General features: G+C 41.4%; 1 protein-coding gene across 1 annotated transcript in view; it reads right to left on the reverse strand.

Moving 5' to 3' along the window:
* LOC139368810 (plexin-D1-like) overlaps positions 1 to 20,000 on the reverse strand; it is a 111,357-nt gene that overhangs the window by 19,917 nt on the left and 71,440 nt on the right. The window contains exons 22-24 of the mRNA XM_071108180.1: positions 6,388 to 6,500; positions 3,181 to 3,285; positions 1,507 to 1,637 (exon numbers count right to left, since the gene is read on the reverse strand). Coding sequence (XP_070964281.1) covers positions 1,507 to 1,637; positions 3,181 to 3,285; positions 6,388 to 6,500 — 349 coding nt within the window. The remainder of the gene's footprint in view (positions 1 to 1,506; positions 1,638 to 3,180; positions 3,286 to 6,387; positions 6,501 to 20,000) is intronic.

The following is a 20,000-nucleotide window of genomic DNA, read 5'->3' on the forward strand; positions in this document are numbered from 1 at the left end:
AGGTGGATAGACACTCAGGGGCCAGTTTATTAGGTACACCCATCTCGTACCGGTTCAGACCCCCCTTTGCCTCCAGGACAGGCTGAAATATTTTGGGCATGAAAAGGCTGCTCAATTTGTATCAAGGGATCAAACATGTGCCAGGAAAACATTCCCTTCAACATTACAACACTGCCACCAGCCTGTACTATTGACAGGATGGGGCCATGGACTCACATCAAATCCAATTTTATTAGTCACATGCTCTGAATACAACAGATGTAGACCTTACAGTGAAATGCTTACTTACGAGCCCCTAACCGACAGTACAGTTTAAAAAAATACTGATAAGAATAAGAGAAAAGTAACAAGTAATTAAAGAGCAGCAGTAAAAAAATAACAATATATACAGGAGGGTGCCGGTACAGAGTCAACGTTTAATTGAGGTAGTATGTACATGTAGGTAGAGTTAATTAAAGTGACTATGCATAGATGACAACAGAGAGTGGCAATGGTGTGGAGAGGTGAAGGGATTGCAAATAGTCTCTGCCATCAGCATGACACAACAGGAACCGGGATTCGTTGGACCAGGCAATGTTTTTCCACTCCTCCATTGTCCAGGGTTGGTGATCGCGTGCCCACTGGAGCTGCTTCTTCATGTATATAGCTGATAGGAGTGGAACCCAGTGTTGTCATCTGCTGCAATAGCCCATCCACGACAAGAACCGACGAGTTGTACGTTCTGAGATGCCCTTCTGCACACCAGTTATTTACCTGTTTGTGGCCCGCCTGTTAGCTTGCACCATTCTCCTTCGACCTCTCATCAACAAGCTGTTTTCTCCCACAGGACTGCCGCTGACTGGACGTGTTTTATTTGTCATTCTAGGTAAACCCTAAACACGGTTGTGCGTGAAAAGCCTAGGAGGCTGGCCATTTCTGACATACTGGAACCGTTGCGCCTGGCACTGGCGATCATACCACGCTCAAAGTCACTCGTTTTGCCCATTCTAACATTCACTCAAACAGTAACTGAATGCCTCGACGCCTGCTTTACATAGTAAGCCATGACCACATGACTCACTGTCTTTAGGAGCAAACCATTTTCGTGAACAGGGTGGTGTACCTACTAACCTGGCCACTATTTTATTTTGCCTTTATTTAACTAGGCAAGTCAGTTAAGAAACAAATCCTATTTTCAATGACGGCCTAGGAACAGTGGGTTAACTGCCTTGTTCAGAGGCAGAACGACAGATTTTTACCTTGTCAGCTCAGGGATTTCTAACCACTAGGCTACCTGCCGCCCAAGTGTATAGGATAATCAGTCGTCACCCTTTTCCTAAACCTAATCCTCTTAACCTGCTACATGAATTATCCTAACCTGCTGCGTATGTTCTACTAACATGCTACAAAATTCAAATATGACAAAAGATGCATCCTTTCTAGTCAAAACCATAATCAGTTGTATAGTAGTCAGTCACGGTACTTTGGGTTTGAAGTACAAATTGTTGTCATGGTTTTCATGGTTACCTGTCGCGTATTGCAAAGTCCTTCTGTTGCTCCAGTGCATGAACAAAGGTAACCAGGAAGTGCTTGTTGTTGAGAAGAGTTGAGAAGAGAGTGATTCCCTCCTCCATGTTAGGCTTGGCTGTGTTAGAGGGCTGGAGAGAGAGAGAGAGAGAGAGAAAGAGAGAGAGAGATAGAGAGAGAGAGACAGAGACAGAGACAGTTGGACAGGATAGAGAAAAGAGAGAGTTATGTGTATTTAACCAATCAGGGCCCAGTTACCAAAAGCATCTTAAGGCTAAGTCATCGTTCGTTAGAAACTTTGTAGGCGCATCGTTAAATCTCCAAGCTGTTTCCCAAAACCATCGTTATTAATGTTGCCCTTGAAAACCCTCATAATCTAACGCCTGCCACTCGAACAGCTAAGTACATTGATAGATGCTTTTTTGCCCTACCACGGCTCTTTATACACAGACGATTTCCGCTAAACATAAAATCACATTGTTTATCCGCCTCTTTGGAACCACCGATAACTTCAGAACAAAGTTGACTACAAATACAAAGTTGCCAATGTCCTTGCAATTGATTAAAACAGCAGCGTTGCCTTTCTTTCGGTCCTATCAGGATCAACACATGCCTCAACAACGCACTTAGCGAACGTTATCTCTGCATGGTGTTTTGGGAAACGTATGTTACATTTTTGTCAGTTGCAGGAAAGATGCATCGTTAAAACACGTTATAGGGAAACCGGGCGCTGTTCAATCAGACTCCTCGCTAATCCAAATCCACCTCATACCAGAGTATGACCACTAAAACTCATTATCGCTTTCCACTGGCTTTCTCATCACAGTCCCCAGGTGCTTTCTAGTACTGTCTTCAAAACACTCCTAGCCTAGTTAATGCGGATGTATCCTGTCTAACGGTGCACCTAAGCAGCGCTCTTGATGAAGTCTTCCCTCTGGATTGCAGCCATATGCTCCTGTTTCCACAGTGACAGAAGGAGAGCAGGGCTGTCCATTAAGATAAATGGCCGCCTGTGAGATTTGGACGCCGTGACCTGGAAAACACTTCCCGGGAAAATAGTGAGGCCCTGAAACCCTTTTTCACCTCTAGACAGGCTCCCCTGGCTGTCGACCCAAAACCATGCATTGTTGCAATAGTAGAGCTCACACACACACACACACACACACACACACACACACACACACACACACACACACACACACACACACACACACACACACGTCGGAATGGTTATGGTAGAATGAGTGCTGTGCCATCATCATCATGAAGACGGTGGGAAGTGTGTCAACAACCTGCCAGTGTTTGGGTGGGCTGGGATAGTGTTTGACAACGTAAAAACTCTCTGAATCATAAGGACTGGCAGCTGGTGAATGGGCATTAGAATGCAATGCATACACACGTCTGCACAGTTAGACACATACACACATGCACGCACGCACACACCCACCCATGCACACACACACTCATTAAGGCACGCACGCAAGCACATACACATGGTTGTGCTTTCCTTCTACAGTTACTCCTAATCAACAGCCTCACCGTGGAGACTTAATCATCTTCAGTGTGACCCAGTTGTGAATCAAAGGAACGAGGAAGTAGAGGAATAGAATGGAGGTGCTCCAGGTAGAGGAGAGCAGAATGGATATGGAACACTTCAGGGGGTTAACTCTATACCTGCCAGTCTTGCAGAAGGGGGTGTGTCTCAGGGAGGGCTCGTGGACCGAGGGCGTCGTTCTCATAGACGGGCTGGACCAGACTCCTCTCATAGTCCGAACACATCTGAGGTAAACATACAGAGAGACAGAACCATTACATCGCGAAACGTATTTAGAGACAAGCAGAGAAAGGGCCGGACACATCGACCATTGCTCTCAGGGTCAGAGCCAACAGAGTCAAATAATTAAATGAGCTGTCCCACGCACACATACACAGACTGAGCAAGGTGAGTGTGTGCATGTGTGTGTTTCAGTGTGTGTCAATGGGATAGAGGGTTGAGACTGTGGTTTTCCCTTGTCTTGTGGCAGTTGATTGAACAGTATTGTGTTGCTGTATGTTCTTGGTCTCTGTAAACCTGAGTGGAGACGGTAACCTACTGAGGTAACGATGCAAGTGTTTATCCTGCATCAGTGTATGTGTGTGTGTGTGTGTGTGTGTGTGTGTGTGTGTGTGTGTGTGTGTGTGTGTGTGTGTGTGTGTGTGTGTGTGTGACTAGTGAAGTAACAACATAAGTTACTATGTTCCATCATAGCAGCTTTTCAACAGTATACCAGCTCTTTCCTTCACATCTAAAAAAACACACTGTCCACCTCGACAAACTTATGCAGTTCTATCTGTGAACGAGTGTGTGTGCATACAATAGACTGTGTGGGTGTTTGCAAGAGTCTGTGCTGATACTGTATGTGCATTGCTGTGTTTGAATACGGATGGTTGTACTAAAGAATGTGCATGCGAACGAAAGTGTGTGGGTGGTTCACAAGTGTGCGCCAGTGTGTGTGTAGCTCTGTGTAGGGTATGTTTTTTTGTGCGAGTGCCCAGCATTGTTCCTTGTCCTTGAAACTTCCAACTAGCTCTCACACTCTCACATCAGAATTAGACGTTCATCCATGTTTCTCAAAAGTCCAATTTCTAAGTCGTTGCAAATGTCAAATTACACATTTCGAAGAGTTTAAGGTTAGGTTTAGCCATTAACTCCTCCAAATGTTTAAGTTAAGGCATCAATGCTGAATGCTTAAGGTAAGGGTTAAAGTTGTATTTGAACTTGATTTGAACTTGCAACCTTTGGAATCAGAGGCAGGTGCTATGCTCATCCGCCATCGCCACCCACAACACCCTAGCAAAACCCAAATCCACTTGAAGGTAACAGTGCTCACTGTTGCCCCTAGTGGCTGGTCTCCACTTCAACTCCCGACATCCTCAGACATGGATGAACGCCGAATACGGACTTGTATCACGGGTGACCTGACTGGAAACGTCATGCTTGTGGTTGGAAACGTCATGCTTGTGGCTGGAAACGTCATGCTTGTGGTTGGAAACGTCATGCTTGTGGCTGGAAACGTCATGCTTGTGGTTTGAAACGTCATGCTTGTGGTTGGAAACGTCATGCTTGTGGCTGGAAACGTCATGCTTGTGGTTGGAAACGTCATGCTTGTGGCTGGAAACTTCATGCTTGTGGCTGGAAACGTCATGCTTGTGGCTGGAAACTTCATGCTTGTGGCTGGAAACGTCATGCTTGTGGTTTGAAACGTCATGCTTGTGGTTGGAAACGTCATGCTTGTGGCTGGAAACGTCATGCTTGTGGTTGGAAACGTCATGCTTGTGGCTGGAAACTTCATGCTTGTGGCTGGAAACGTCATGCTTGTGGCTGGAAACGTCATGCTTGTGGTTTGAAACGTCATGCTTGTGGCTGGAAACGTCATGCTTGTGGCTGGAAACGTCATGCTTGTGGTTTGAAACGTCATGCTTGTGGCTGGAAACGTCATGCTTGTGGCTGGAAACGTCATGCTTGTGGTTGGAAACGTCATGCTTGTGGTTGGAAACGTCATGCTTGTGGTTGGAAACGTCATGCTTGTGGTTGGAAACGTCATGCTTGTGGTTTGAAACGTCATGCTTGTGGCTGTAAACGTCATGCTTGTGGCTGGAAACTTCATGCTTGTGGTTGGAAACGTCATGCTTGTGGTTTGAAACGTCATGCTTGTGGCTGTAAACGTCATGCTTGTGGCTGGAAACTTCATGCTTGTGGTTGGAAACGTCATGCTTGTGGTTTGAAACGTCATGCTTGTGGTTGGAAACGTCATGCTTGTGGCTGTAAACGTCATGCTTGTGGCTGGAAACTTCATGCTTGTGGTTGGAAACGTCATGCTTGTGGTTGGAAACGTCATGCTTGTGGTTGGAAACGTCATGCTTGTGGTTGGAAACGTCATGCTTGTGGTTGGAAACGTCATGCTTGTGGCTGGAAACGTCATGCTTGTGGTTGGAAACGTCATGCTTGTGGTTGGAAACTTCATGCTTGTGGTTGGAAACTTCATGCTTGTGGTTGGAAACGTCATGCTTGTGGTTGGAAACGTCATGCTTGTGGTTGGAAACGTCATGCTTGTGGCTGGAAAAGTCATGCTTGTGGTTGGAAACGTCATGCTTGTGGTTGGAAACGTCATGCTTGTGGTTGGAAACGTCATGCTTGTGGTTGGAAACGTCATGCTTGTGGTTGGAAACGTCATGCTTGTGGTTGGAAACGTCATGCCCGTTGTTTGAATACAAAACATACTGTTATGTCTGTCTGTATCTCTGTCTGTCTGTGGAAACACACAGAGGCATAGACAGAACATCTACACTTGTCCAACAGGATGGATCAGAGAGGAGAATATTTTTACCTCTAACAAATATAAGTTCTTCTTAAGGGACTTAAACCACACCATGCTTGTCAAGTTTTGGGACGGTAATAACTTGGATACATGAAGACCTTTTCAATGTAAACAGTAAAAATATTCTGATGGAAAATCTCTCTCTAATGGTTGTAGTAAGGTGATACCCACCTTGGCGGAAGAAGAGGTGTGTGTGTGATTAACTGAATCACCTTGGGGGAAGAAGAGGTGTGTGTGTGATTAACTGACTCACCTTGGGGAAGAAGAGGTGTGTGTGTGATTAACTGACTCACCTTGGGGAAGAAGAGGTGTGTGTGTGATTAACTGACTCACCTTGGGGAAGAAGAGGTGTGTGTGTGTGATTAACTGACTCACCTTGGGGAAGAAGAGGTGTGTGTGTGTGTGTGTGTGTGTGTGTGTGTGTGTGTGTGTGTGTGTGTGTGTGTGTGTGTGTGTGTGTGTGTGTGTGTGTGTGTGTGTGTGTGTGTGTGTGTGTGTGTGTGTGTGTGATTAACTGACTCACCTTGGGGAAGAAGGTGCGTGTGACAAACTGTTTGTACTCCAGGAAGGGGATTCCCTGGCTGCGGTTCAGCTCCTTGGTCAGGTCTGTCATGTCTGTCTGTAGCTCTGCAAAGCCTGGAAGGACACCAGAGGGTCACAGGACATTAAGTTACATACAGTTTAGAACACCTAAGACAACTCTCAGTCTCATCCCAGAACACAGGGCCAAAACCATGTATAAATGGTTTCAAGAGCGCCACTTTCTGCTCCATAGCCGTTGCTAAGTGATAATTAACGCTTCCGTGTAGTGCTGTTTATTTGTGATAGTTTTCTAAAACTGATGTCCAGTGAAAGCAGATATGCAATTTGTTGACACTACAACACAGTAAAGACTTAGATACAGTGCCTTGCAAAAGTATTCATCCCCTTTGGCGTTTTTCTTATTTTGTTGCATTACAACCTGTAATTTAAATGTATTTTTATTTTGGATTTCATGTAATGGACATACACCAAATAGTCCAAATTGGTGAAATGAAATAAAAAAAATTAAAAGAAATTAAAAATTGGAAAAGTGTGCATATGTATTCACCCCCTTTGTTATGAAGCCCCTAAATAAGATCTGGTGCAACCAATTACCTTCAGAAGTCACATAATTAGTTAAATAAAGTCACATGATCTCAGTATATATACACCTGTTCTGAAAGGCCCCAGAGTCTGCACCACCACAAAGCAAGGGGCACCACCAAGCAAGCGACACCATGAAGACCAAGGAGCGCTCCAAACAGGTCAGGGACAAATTTGTGGAGAAGTACAGATCAGGGTTGGGTTGTAAAAAAATATCAGAAACTTTGAACATCCCATGGAGCACCATTAAATCCATTATTAAAAAATTGAAAGAATATCGCACCACAACAAATCTGCCAAGAGAGGGCCGCCCACCAAAACTCACGGACCAGACAAGGAGGGCATTAATCAGAGGCAACAAAGAGACCAAAGATAACCCTGAAGGAGCTGCAAAGCTCCACAGTGGAGTTGGAGTATCTGTCCATAGGACCACTTAAAGCTGTACACTCCACAGAGCTGGGCTTTACGGAAGAGTGGCCAGAAAAAAAGCCATTGCTTGGGCAGATATTGCTTGGGAAAATATCCCAGTGGCTAGATGTGCCAAGCTTATAAAGACATACCCCAAGAGACTTGCAGCTGTAATTGCTGCAGAAGGTGGCTCTACAAAGTATTGACTTTGAGGGGGTGAATAGTTATGCACGCTCAAGTTTTCAGTTTTTTTGTGTTATTTCTTGTTTGTTTCACAATAAAAAATATTTTGCATCTTCAAAGTCGTACGCATATTGTGTAAATCAAATGATACAGACCCCCCCAAAATCTATTTTAATTCCAAGTTGTAAGGCAACAAACTAGGAAAAATTCTAGGGGGGGGGGGGTGAATACTTTTGCAAGCCACTGTAGGCCTAATAAAAAAACTTCAAATGGTAGGCTAACCACCTCTCTTGCTCTCTGTCTAGATCGATCTGAATTTTTGTCAGTGTCCATTTTGAAAGTGCTGAATGAATAGGCCTACCTTGTTGCAGCTCGTTTAAACGTAGAGCTACTTAGAGTGTTAACCTCTTGAACCTCTGGGGGCAGTATTTCATTTTTGGATCAAAAACGTTCCCGTTTTAAACCAAGATATTTTGTCACGAAAAGATGCTCGACTATGCATATAATTGACAGCTTTGGAAAGAAAACACTCTGACGTTTCCAAAACTGCAAAGATATTGTCTGTGAGTGCCACAGAACTAATGTTACAGGCGAAACGAAGATGAAATTTCATACAGGAAGGGAGCCAGATTTTGAATGCGCCTTGTTCCAATGTCTCCTTATATGGCTGTGAATGCGCAAGGAATGAGCCTACACTTTCTGTCGTTTCCCCAAGGTGTCTGCAGCATTGTGACGTATTTGTAGGCATATCATTGGAAAATTGACCATAAGAGACTACATTTACCAGGTGTCCGCTCGGTGTCCTCCGTCGAAACGATTGCGTAATCTCCAGGTGCGTGCATTTTTCCATTTTGTTCAGAGGAGAAACCAAACTGCCACGAGTGATTTATCATCGAATAGATTTGTGAAAAACACCTTGAGGATTGATTCTAAACAACGTTTGCCATGTTTCTGTCGATATTATGGAGTTAATTTGGAAAAAAGTTTGGCATTGTAATGACTGAATTTTCTGTTTTTTTTCTTGGCCAAACGTGATGAACAAAACGGAGCGATTTCTCCTACACAAATAATCTTTTTGGAAAAACTGAACATTTGCCATCTAACTGAGACTCTCCTCATTGAAAACATCCGAAGTTCTTCAAAGGTAAATTATTTTATTTGAATGCTTTTCTTGTTTTTGTGAAAATGTTGCCTGCTGAATGCTAGGCTTAATGCTATGCTAGCTATCAATACTCTTACACAAATGCTTGTGTAGCTATGGTTGAAAAGCATTTTTTGAAAATCTGAGATGACAGTGTTGTTAACAAAAGGCTAAGCTTGTGAGCCAATATATTTATTTCATTTAATTTGCGATTTTCATGAATAGTTAACGTTGCGTTATGGTAATGAGCTTGAGCCTATAATTACGCTCCCGGATACGGGATTGCTCGTCGCAACAGGTTTTAATCATATAAAAACAAACATTATGAATTTACTGAACATAAATGTAATAATGTTTGTGTATAGTTCAAAAGTCAAAACTCATGTTGGTTTTCGTTATTATTATCCTTATTGAAGGACAATGCGGTTCTTATAGACTTACACAAATCCACAAGGAGTCAGTAGAAACCACATTTGTTTAAGCAAGCCAGCAATATCAACTATGGTTTTAAAAAGTCCGTAAATGAGTCTGAATTAACTGTTTAGCTTTTAAAAAGTCAGTAAATGAGTCTGAATTAACTGTTTAGCTGCCAGACGAGGCTCCGCTGATAGCCAGGTGTAGCGGTGGTAAGGATTTACTCCATGGAGCTGAAAGGAAAGCTCTGCTGTCGGGACAGCTTTATGTAGGCCCTAACAATTTATGGGCACTGTTTGGCACCGTTACAGTGCAATTAATGTATTGTTAATGTACTGTTGTGCAGTGGCTTTGCATTTTTGTGGAGTTTGCAAACCAAGATTTACATGCTAAAATCGCCACTTATCCTAGAGTACAATTTTGTACTCACTTGAAAACAATAATGCAATTATTCTTTGCATTGTGTGTTGTAGGCTAGTCTAGGTAGGATAATTGTATTGTCAAGATTGTCAAGATCAATAGCCTTTTGAGCTCAGTGTTTCATGTCTTCACTGTTCTTTCTTGCTCAATGGAATCCACAATTCTTGTGGATTCATATTGAAAATGTATGCAGATTTGAATGCTTTTATATGTGATATGATTACTAGTTAGCCTATTGCAGATCTGGACAAATGTGACTCGTTTCAGGAAACTAGTGTCACACTTCACAAGAGAGCCATTTGAACGTAAACTTTTTTCGTGCATTTTTTTCTGGCAGAAATGCATTCTGGAACATGTGAACTTTCATGTTTCTTAAAACCTCTTACTTCTACCCCCTCCTTTTTCGAACATTCTGTTAAAAATCGCGCAACTTTTCAGCGTCCTGCTACTCATGCCAGGAATATAGTATATGCATATGATTAGTATGTGTGGATAGAAAACACTCTGAAGTTTCTAAAACTGGTTAAATCACGGCTGTGACAATAACAGATCGTGTGTTTCATTGAAAAACGCAAGAAAACTGCTCTCTGAAAGCTAAAAATAATTTCCATAAGTCACTTCCATGAGTTGTTAAAAGAGGACAAAATTTAATATCGACCTGCATGCAATTCATACAAATTCCACACGATGTCGCCATTGTCGTCATTTTCAAGTGAATTATTTGTTGGAAAATCCATCTATCTGGCTTCCGTTTCTTCCAGTCTTCACCCGGATGTTGTTAATGTGGACATTGGCAGCCATTGATTTGCAAACGAGGAGCTATTGAATATACATCGCCCTGTAATCATTTTGATAGATTATAAACGTTTACTAATACCTAAAGTTGGATTACAAAAGGATTTCGAAGTGTTTTGTGAAAGTTTATCGTCGACTTTTTTAATTAAAAAAAATTACGCAGCGTTTAAAAACGATGTTTTTTTCTGAATGACACAGCTACCATAGAAAGCTATTTTGGGTATATATGGAACGATTTAAACGAAAAAAAGACCCAATAGTGATGTTTATGGGGCATATAGGAGTGCCAAGAAAGAAGCTCGTCAAAGGTAATGAATGTTTTATATTTTATTTCTGCGTTTTGTGCTGCGTCGGATAAGCAGAGTCTTTGTTTACGTCGCATTCAGGCATTTTCAGGTGGTGCATGCTATCAGATAATACCTTCTCATGCTTTCGCCGAAAAGCATTTTAAAAATCTGACTTGTTGGCTAGGTTCACAACGAGTGTAGCTTTAATTCAATACCCTGCTTGTGAATTTTGATCAAGGTTTGAGTTGTAACGAGTACATTTAGCATTTAGCGTAGCGCATTTGCATTTCCAGGTGTCTACTTGAGACATCTGCGTCTCAAGTATAGTCAAGAAGTTAATAACAAACTTGTATGCCAACTGTAGATCAAAATAAAATTGTTAAATTACGAGTCTAGTTGGTTTAACCAGAGAAAAAGCCAGCAACCTTCCCGCTGCCATGATTGTCTGAGATAATGAGTGGGCTGGACATGCCAAGAGATGGGTTCAGATTGGTCTGCCATATAGCACGCGTCTGTCTATTTGAACTGGTCAGTATGTGTAGGTAATCCTGTCTAACGCGGCTTTAAAAATAAAATTAATATATATATATATATCGCGTAGTAGAACTGCATAAGTGTTGCTCTCCACTTTCTGGAGGACCGAGTTTTGAAATCAGTTTAATTAGAGTATGATAGCTAAGGAGATGGAGAAAACCCCTGCCTTTGGATTACATCATCAAACTAAGGGCAACGATGGCATCCGTGACAGGGAGTAGCATCCATCCATGATGTATACGGGTAATAAAGTCTAGCTAGCTACATTTTCAGATATTACACGTTTCTAATTTTGACAGAAAGTTGTTTCCATTTCAAGTTAAAGTGTATTGTTAGCCAGCTAGCTAATGTTAGCTGTCTGGCTCGCTAGCTAACATTACATGTATGATCTTATTATTCATATCTCAGTGCCTTTTGCTTTGCTAGTTATAGCCTAATGTTAGCTAGCTAACATTGAACCTTGTTGGTTAGATACCTGCAGATTCAGGCAGGGTAGTAACGTCCTGAGTTGGGATTATTGTTCATTGTTTACCTAGCTTGCAAAAGACTCCACTGTGCAAGTAACCATTTCAATAGAATGTCACTGTGACAACTGTTGATAGACGTAGCTGGTAAATGGCTATCTACTCCGATTTCAGAGCCCTCTAGTTTGAGTCTGCCAGAGCGCAAAATAACAAATGCTCAACATCCGTTGAATATGTCCGGTGTCAGTAAACATTGGCAAAAAAGCGTACATTGTTGCCAGCAGCACAGTTGCAGTCACTCTGGATAACATAAAAATTGCCTAACCAGCTCTGCTAGGGCGAGTAAAATAGTTAGTGAGCTGTTCTCTCATTTGTGTCTGGGAGTAGCTAGCAAGCTAGCCAAAGTTAACCAGTTAGCTTGGGTTCTTGACTGCTGTTGTTAGGACAGAGCGCTCGGGTCAACCCTTAAAGAGATCGGTGGGGCTAAGGCTTAAGAGGGTGTAAATGATGCTGAATGGGTGCAGACAAAGAAGATCTCTCCAGTGGGTACCAAAACATTCAAAAGGTAATTTTCTCAAAAGTCAGGTTACAAGTTTATCAACTTTCAAAGCAGAATTACTTTTCCATTGTGCCTCAAATGCAGTGTATGATGTACCATTTTGTAACTCTGTGTCTCTGCTTTTGTCCAATGTAAAAAACACAATTTCAAATGTTGCTACTTAAGACTGAATCAAGGCGGCCGGTCACCAATGATCCACCTACCACTATTCACTATGAATGGTGTATAGAGGGCAGGATAGACAGTTAGACTGGTATCCGGCGCTTTAGGTCACCAGGCTGCTCATTATTACGCACACCTGTGACCATCGTTACACACACCAGCGCCTCATCAGAATCACCTGGACTTCATCACCTTCCTGATTATCTTCTCTATATCTTTAACTCCCTTTGGTTCCTTCCCCAGGAGTTCTTGTTTCTGTTCCAGTGTTCATGTCTGTACGGGCGCAGTGCACGCTGACACGGTCGACAGGTGCAAGGTGTTTCCTCCGGCACATTGGTGTGGCTGGCTCCCAGGTTAAGTGAGTAGTGTGTCAAGAAGCAGTGCGGCTTGGCGGGGTCGTGTTTTGGAGGATACACGGCAGCGATGGGACAAGACTAACTACCAATTGGATACCACAAAATTGTGGAGAAAAAGGGGTAAAAGTAATGACAAAAATAAATGTCTGTACGCTACCCGTGTTTCTTGTTTAGTTCTATGTTCATTTAGTTATTAAATACACTCCCTGAACTTGTTCTATGTTCATTTAGTTATTAAATACACTCCCTGAACTTGCTTCCCGACTCCCAGCGTACACGTTACAAGGAAGGAATAAATGATATAGTAAAACCTGCAAAAGAGCGAATATAAACCAGGGAAAAGATGCACTACCCTCCCCTGTGCCCAATAAGAAAAACACACAACCTTCCTCAAAGCAAAAAAACAAGTTAGACAACCCTCCTCTAGTTTGGACCACCCACCCAAGGAAATTTCAAACTGTCCCTAATCACTCCCACACATACCAAACTCTTCTCATTCATCTAGATGGATGGTCCCTGCAATATGTCAATCTCTCCACTGCCACCTTAGTACATTACATTTACTTTTTAGTTATGTGCAAACATTTTTAAAAACTTTTTCGTAATGGGAATCGAACCCCACAACCCTAGCGTTGCAATTTCCCTTCTTCCCCTCCCTTCTCCCCTCTTCCCTTCTCTCCTCCCTTCTCTCCTCCCTCCTGTTCTGCCCTTCCCAAACCCATCCCTCGCCCCTTACACACTTACCCTGGTCTCACCCACACAACTGTCTGTGTCCTCCAACAAACCTCCCCTCCTCCTACACATCTCTCCACAGACACATCCCTGACTCATGGCCATCTTCCTCCCTCCTTTCCTCTCTCCCTCCATTTCTCTTTCTCTATTCATCCCTATTTATCTATGCTCAGACATTATGTGGCCTTCAGACTGACCCTCCTTCGTTCCCCCCTCTCCCCTTCTTCTCCCCTCTCCCTCCTCTCCTCCCTTCTCTCCTCCCTCCCTCCTCTCCTCACCCCTCTCCCTTCCTCCTCTCTCCTCAGCTCCCCCTCCTCTCCCCCCCTCTCGTTTCCACTCTCCTCTCCTCTCACACTCCCACCGTTTCACCCCTTCAGGCTATACATTACCGAAGCCGTGTGTCACCACCATGTTTGTGTGTGTGTGTGTGTGTGTGTGAGTGAATGAGTGAGTGAGTGAGTGATCACTACTCAGTCTGTGTGTTTTGTGAGTCACACTTACTAAGCATAAACCTCTCAACTGCTGCCATCACATGTACACACACACACACACACACACACACACACACACACACACACACACACACACACACACACACACACACACACACACACACACACACACACACACACACACACACACACACACACACACACAAAAGCCCTATCTCTAGGTGATGGTCCATGTTTTCTGTCTTCCCTCATGTAGCCTTGGCCAGGTTGGGCTGTTACGGTGACCGTATTATCGCCACACAGGCAGTCACGAGTCATGACCGCAGTCAAATTCCATGTGACCATTTAGTCACGATAACTAGGCTTATTCAAGCTCTGATACTGCTGATGGTCATTAGTAACCTACCAAACATGCTAACTGCCTGGTACTCAGCGCTCTATTGTCCCTCTAATCACTCTGACATCAATGCAAATGTATTCAAAATCTAATCAAACACTTCATGAGAGCCCATGAGCTTTCTATAGGCTAGGCCGACTATATTTATTTCTCAACTTCCCTAATATGAATCACATTTCTTCGCTTTACAGCAGGAGCATAGCCTACCTGATTGCCATAAAAATTATCCACGGGAAAAGCGTCCTCCATTCGCTATTTATGTATTTTTCACCCTGCCCCTGTTCCTAGACAGGTGCATGATAATGGTCTATTCTTAATCAAAACTAATTTCACACACATATTATTTACCATATGTAAAGACAAGATTAAATTAAGAATAGTCTGATGGGTGACAATATTAGCCTCTCCCTTATGAATGATGTATTTTCACTTGTGAATGATGCCCAGCGTGTGCAGAAAGGCAAGAAACAGTGCATCCCCTTTTTTAGCAACTTTTTAAAATCATAGTCACCCACCTCATGTAGCCTAGCCCATAGGCATGTATGTTGATAAGGTTTGTATCACACCTCATGTAGCCTAGCCCATAGGCCTGTATGTTGATAAGGTTTGTATCACACCTCATGTAGCCTAGCCCATAGGCCTGTATGTTGATAAGGTTGGTATCACACCTCATGTAGCCTAGCCCATAGGCCTGCATGTTGATAAGGTTTGTATCACACCTCATGTAGCCTAGCCCATAGGCCTGTATGTTGATAAGGTTTGTATCACACCTCTTGTAGCCTAGCCCATAGGCCTGTATGTTGATAAGGTTGGTATCACACCTCATGTAGCCTAGCCCATAGGCCTGCATGTTGATAAGGTTTGTATCACACCTCATGTAGCCTAGCCCATAGGCCTGTATGTTGATAAGGTTTGTATCACACCTCATGTAGCCTAGCCCATAGGCCTGTATGTTGATAAGGTTTGTATCACACCTCATGTAGCCTAGCCCATAGGCCTGTATGTTGATACGGTTTGTATCACACCTCATGTAGCCTAGCCCATAGGCCTGTATGTTGATAAGGTTTGTATCACACCTCATGTAGCCTAGCCCATAGGCCTGTATGTTGATAAGGTTTGTATCACACCTCATGTAGCCTAGCCCATAGGCCTGTATGTTGATACGGTTTGTATCACACCTCATGTAGCCTAGCCCATAGGCCTGTATGTTGATAAGGTTTGTATCACACCTCATGTAGCCTAGCCCATAGGCCTGTATGTTGATACGGTTTGTATCACACCTCATGTAGCCTAGCCCATAGGCCTGTATGTTGATAAGGTTTGTATCACACCTCATGTAGCCTAGCCCATAGGCCTGTATGTTGATAAGGTTTGTATCACACCTCATGTAGCCTAGCCCATAGGCCTGTATGTTGATAAGGTTGGTATCACACCTCATGTAGCCTAGCCCATAGGCCTGTATGTTGATAAGGTTTGTATCACACCTCATGTAGCCTAGCCCATAGGCCTGTATGTTGATAAGGTTGGTATCACACCTCATGTAGCCTAGCCCATAGGCCTGTATGTTGATAAGGTTTGTATCACACCTCATGTAGCCTAGCCCATAGGCCTGTATGTTGATAAGGTTTGTATCACACCTCATGTAGCCTAGCCCATAGGCCTGTATGTTGATACGGTTTGTATCACACCTCATGTAGCCTAGCCCATAGGCCTGTTTGTTGATAAGGTTTGTATCACACCTCATGTAGCCTAGCCCATAGGCCTGTATGTTGATAAGGTTGGTATCACACCTCATGTAGCCTAGCCCATAGGCCTGTATGTTGATAAGGTTTGTATCACACCTCATGTAGCCTAGCCCATAGGCCTGTATGTTGATAAGGTTTGTATCACACCTCATGTAGCCTAGCCCATAGGCCTGTATGTTGATACGGTTTGTATCACACCTCATGTAGCCTAGCCCATAGGCCTGTATGTTGATAAGGTTTGTATCACACCTCATGTAGCCTAGCCCATAGGCCTGTATGTTGATAAGGTTGGTATCACACCTCATGTGGCCTAGCCCATAGGCCTGTATGCATGTAGCCTAGCCCATAGGCCTGTATGTTGATACGGTTTGTATCACACCTCATGTAGCCTAGCCCATAGGCCTGTATGTTGATAAGGTTGGTATCACACCTCATGTAGCCTAGCCCATAGGCCTGTATGTTGATAAGGTTTGTATCACAACTAAACTGGGAAAATATCTTCATTTGCAGTCACTTTAAAATTAAGTATCCGCCTTCAGCAACCAGTGTAGAGCCTAACTGGCATAAGGTTTGTATCACATTGCATAACTGGCATACATTGCATTCGGAAAGTATTGTGAAGGTGTAGGCTATATTACATGGATTTATTGTGAAGGTGTAGGCTATATTACATGGATTTATTGTGAAGGTGTAGGCTATATTACATGGATTTATTGTGCAGGTGTAGGCTATATTAAATGGATTTATTGTGAAGGTGTAGGCTATATTACATGGATTTATTGTGAAGGTGTAGGCTATATTACATGGATTTTTTGTGAAGGTGTAGGCTATATTACATGGATTTATTGTGAAGGTGTAGGCTATATTACATGGATTTATTGTGAAGGTGTAGGCTATATTACATGGATTTTTTGTGAAGGTGTAGGCTATATTACATGGATTTATTGTGAAAGTGTAGGCTATATTACATGGATTTATTGTGAAGGTGTAGGCTATATTACATTGATTTATTGTGAAGGTGTAGGTTATATTACATGGATTTATTGTGATGGTGTAGGTTATATTACATGGATTTATTGTGATGGTGTAGGTTATATTACATGGATTTATTGTGATGGTGTAGGCTATATTACATGGATTTATTGTGATGGTGTAGGCTATATTACATGGATTTATTGTGAAGGTGTAGGCTATATTACATGGATTTATTGTGAAGGTGTAGGCTATATTACATGGATTTATTGTGAAAGTGTAGGCTATATTACATGGATTTATTGTGAAGGTGTAGGTTATATTACATGGATTTATTGTGAAGGTGTAGGTTATATTACATGGATTTATTGTGATGGTGTAGGCTATATTACATTGATTTATTGTGAAGGTGTAGGCTATATTACATGGATTTATTGTGAAGGTGTAGGCTATATTACATGGATTTATTGTGAAGGTGTAGGCTATATTACATGGATTTATTGTGAAGGTGTACATTGATTTATTGTGAAGGTGTAGGCTATATTACATGGATTTATTGTGAAGGTGTAGGCTATATTACATGGATTTATTGTGAAGGTGTAGGCTATATTACATGGATTTATTGTGATGGTGTAGGCTATATTAAATGGATTTATTGTGATGGTGTAGGCTATATTAAATGGATTTATTGTGAAGGTGTAGGTTATATTACATGGATTTATTGTGAAGGTGTAGGTTATATTACATGGATTTATTGTGATGGTGTAGGTTATATTACATGGATTTATTGTGAAGGTGTAGGTTATATTACATGGATTTATTGTGAAGGTGTAGGTTATATTACATGGATTTATTGTGAAGGTGTAGGCTATATTACATGGATTTATTGTGAAGGTGTAGGCTATATTACATGGATTTATTGTGAAGGTGTAGGTTATATTACATGGATTTATTGTGAAGGTGTAGGTTATATTACATGGATTTATTGTGAAGGTGTAGGTTATATTACATGGATTTATTGTGAAGGTGTAGGTTATATTACATGGATTTATTGTGAAGGTGTAGGCTATATTACATGGATTTATTGTGAAGGTGTAGGCTATATTACATGGATTTATTGTGAAGGTGTAGGCTATATTACATGGATTTATTGTGAAGGTGTAGGCTATATTACATGGATTTATTGTGAAGGTGTAGGCTATATTACATGGATTTATTGTGAAGGTGTAGGCTATATTACATGGATTTATTGTGATGGTGTAGGCTATATTACATGGATTTATTGTGAAGGTGTAGGCTATATTACATGGATTTATTGTGATGGTGTAGACTATATTACATGGATTTATTGTGAAGGTGTAGGTTATATTACATGGATTTATTGTGAAGGTGTAGGCTATATTACATGGATTTATTGTGATGGTGTAGGCTATATTACATGGATTTATTGTGAAGGTGTAGGCTATATTACATGGATTTATTGTGATGGTGTAGGCTATATTACATGGATTTATTGTGAAGGTGTAGGCTATATTACATGGATTTATTGTGATGGTGTAGGCTATATTACATGGATTTATTGTGAAGGTGTAGGCTATATTACATGGATTTATTGTGAAGGTGTAGGCTATATTACATGGATTTATTGTGAAGGTGTAGGTTATATTACATGGATTTATTGTGAAGGTGTAGGTTATATTACATGGATTTATTGTGAAGGTGTAGGTTATATTACATGGATTTATTGTGAAGGTGTAGGCTATATTACATGGATTTATTGTGAAGGTGTAGGCTATATTACATGGATTTATTGTGAAGGTGTAGGCTATATTACATGGATTTATTGTGATGGTGTAGGCTATATTACATGGATTTATTGTGAAGGTGTAGGCTATATTACATGGATTTATTGTGAAGGTGTAGGCTATATTACATGGATTTATTGTGATGGTGTAGGCTATATTACATGGATTTATTGTGAAGGTGTAGGTTATATTACATGGATTTATTGTGATGGTGTAGGCTATATTACATGGATTTATTGTGATGGTGTAGGCTATATTACATGGATTTATTGTGAAGGTGTAGGCTATATTACATGGATTTATTGTGATGGTGTAGGCTATATTACATGGATTTATTGTGAAGGTGTAGGTTATATTACATGGATTTATTGTGATGGTGTAGGCTATATTACATGGATTTATTGTGATGGTGTAGGCTATATTACATGGATTTATTGTGATGGTGTAGGCTATATTACATGGATTTATTGTGATGGTGTAGGCTATATTACATGGATTTATTGTGAAGGTGTAGGCTATATTACATGGATTTATTGTGAAGGTGTAGGCTATATTACATGGATTTATTGTGAAGGTGTAGGCTATATTACATGGATTTATTGTGAAGGTGTAGGTTATATTACATGGATTTATTGTGAAGGTGTAGGCTATATTACATGGATTTATTGTGAAGGTGTAGGCTATATTACATGGATTTATTGTGAAGGTGTAGGTTATATTACATGGATTTATTGTGAAGGTGTAGGCTATATTACATGGATTTATTGTGAAGGTGTAGGTTATATTACATGGATTTATTGTGAAGGTGTAGGCTATATTACATGGATTTATTGTGAAGGTGTAGGTTATATTACATGGATTTATTGTGAAGGTGTAGGTTATATTACATGGATTTATTGTGATGGTGTAGGCTATATTACATGGATTTATTGTGAAGGTGTAGGCTATATTACATGGATTTATTGTGAAGGTGTAGGCTATATTACATGGATTTATTGTGAAGGTGTAGGCTATATTACATGGATTTATTGTGAAGGTGTAGGCTATATTACATGGATTTATTGTGATGGTGTAGGCTATATTACATGGATTTATTGTGATGGTGTAGGCTATATTACATGGATTTATTGTGAAGGTGTAGGTTATATTACATGGATTTATTGTGATGGTGTAGGCTATATTACA

Source organism: Oncorhynchus clarkii, chromosome 16 (assembly GCF_045791955.1).
Source record: "Oncorhynchus clarkii lewisi isolate Uvic-CL-2024 chromosome 16, UVic_Ocla_1.0, whole genome shotgun sequence".
NCBI classification, from domain to species: domain Eukaryota; kingdom Metazoa; phylum Chordata; class Actinopteri; order Salmoniformes; family Salmonidae; genus Oncorhynchus; species Oncorhynchus clarkii.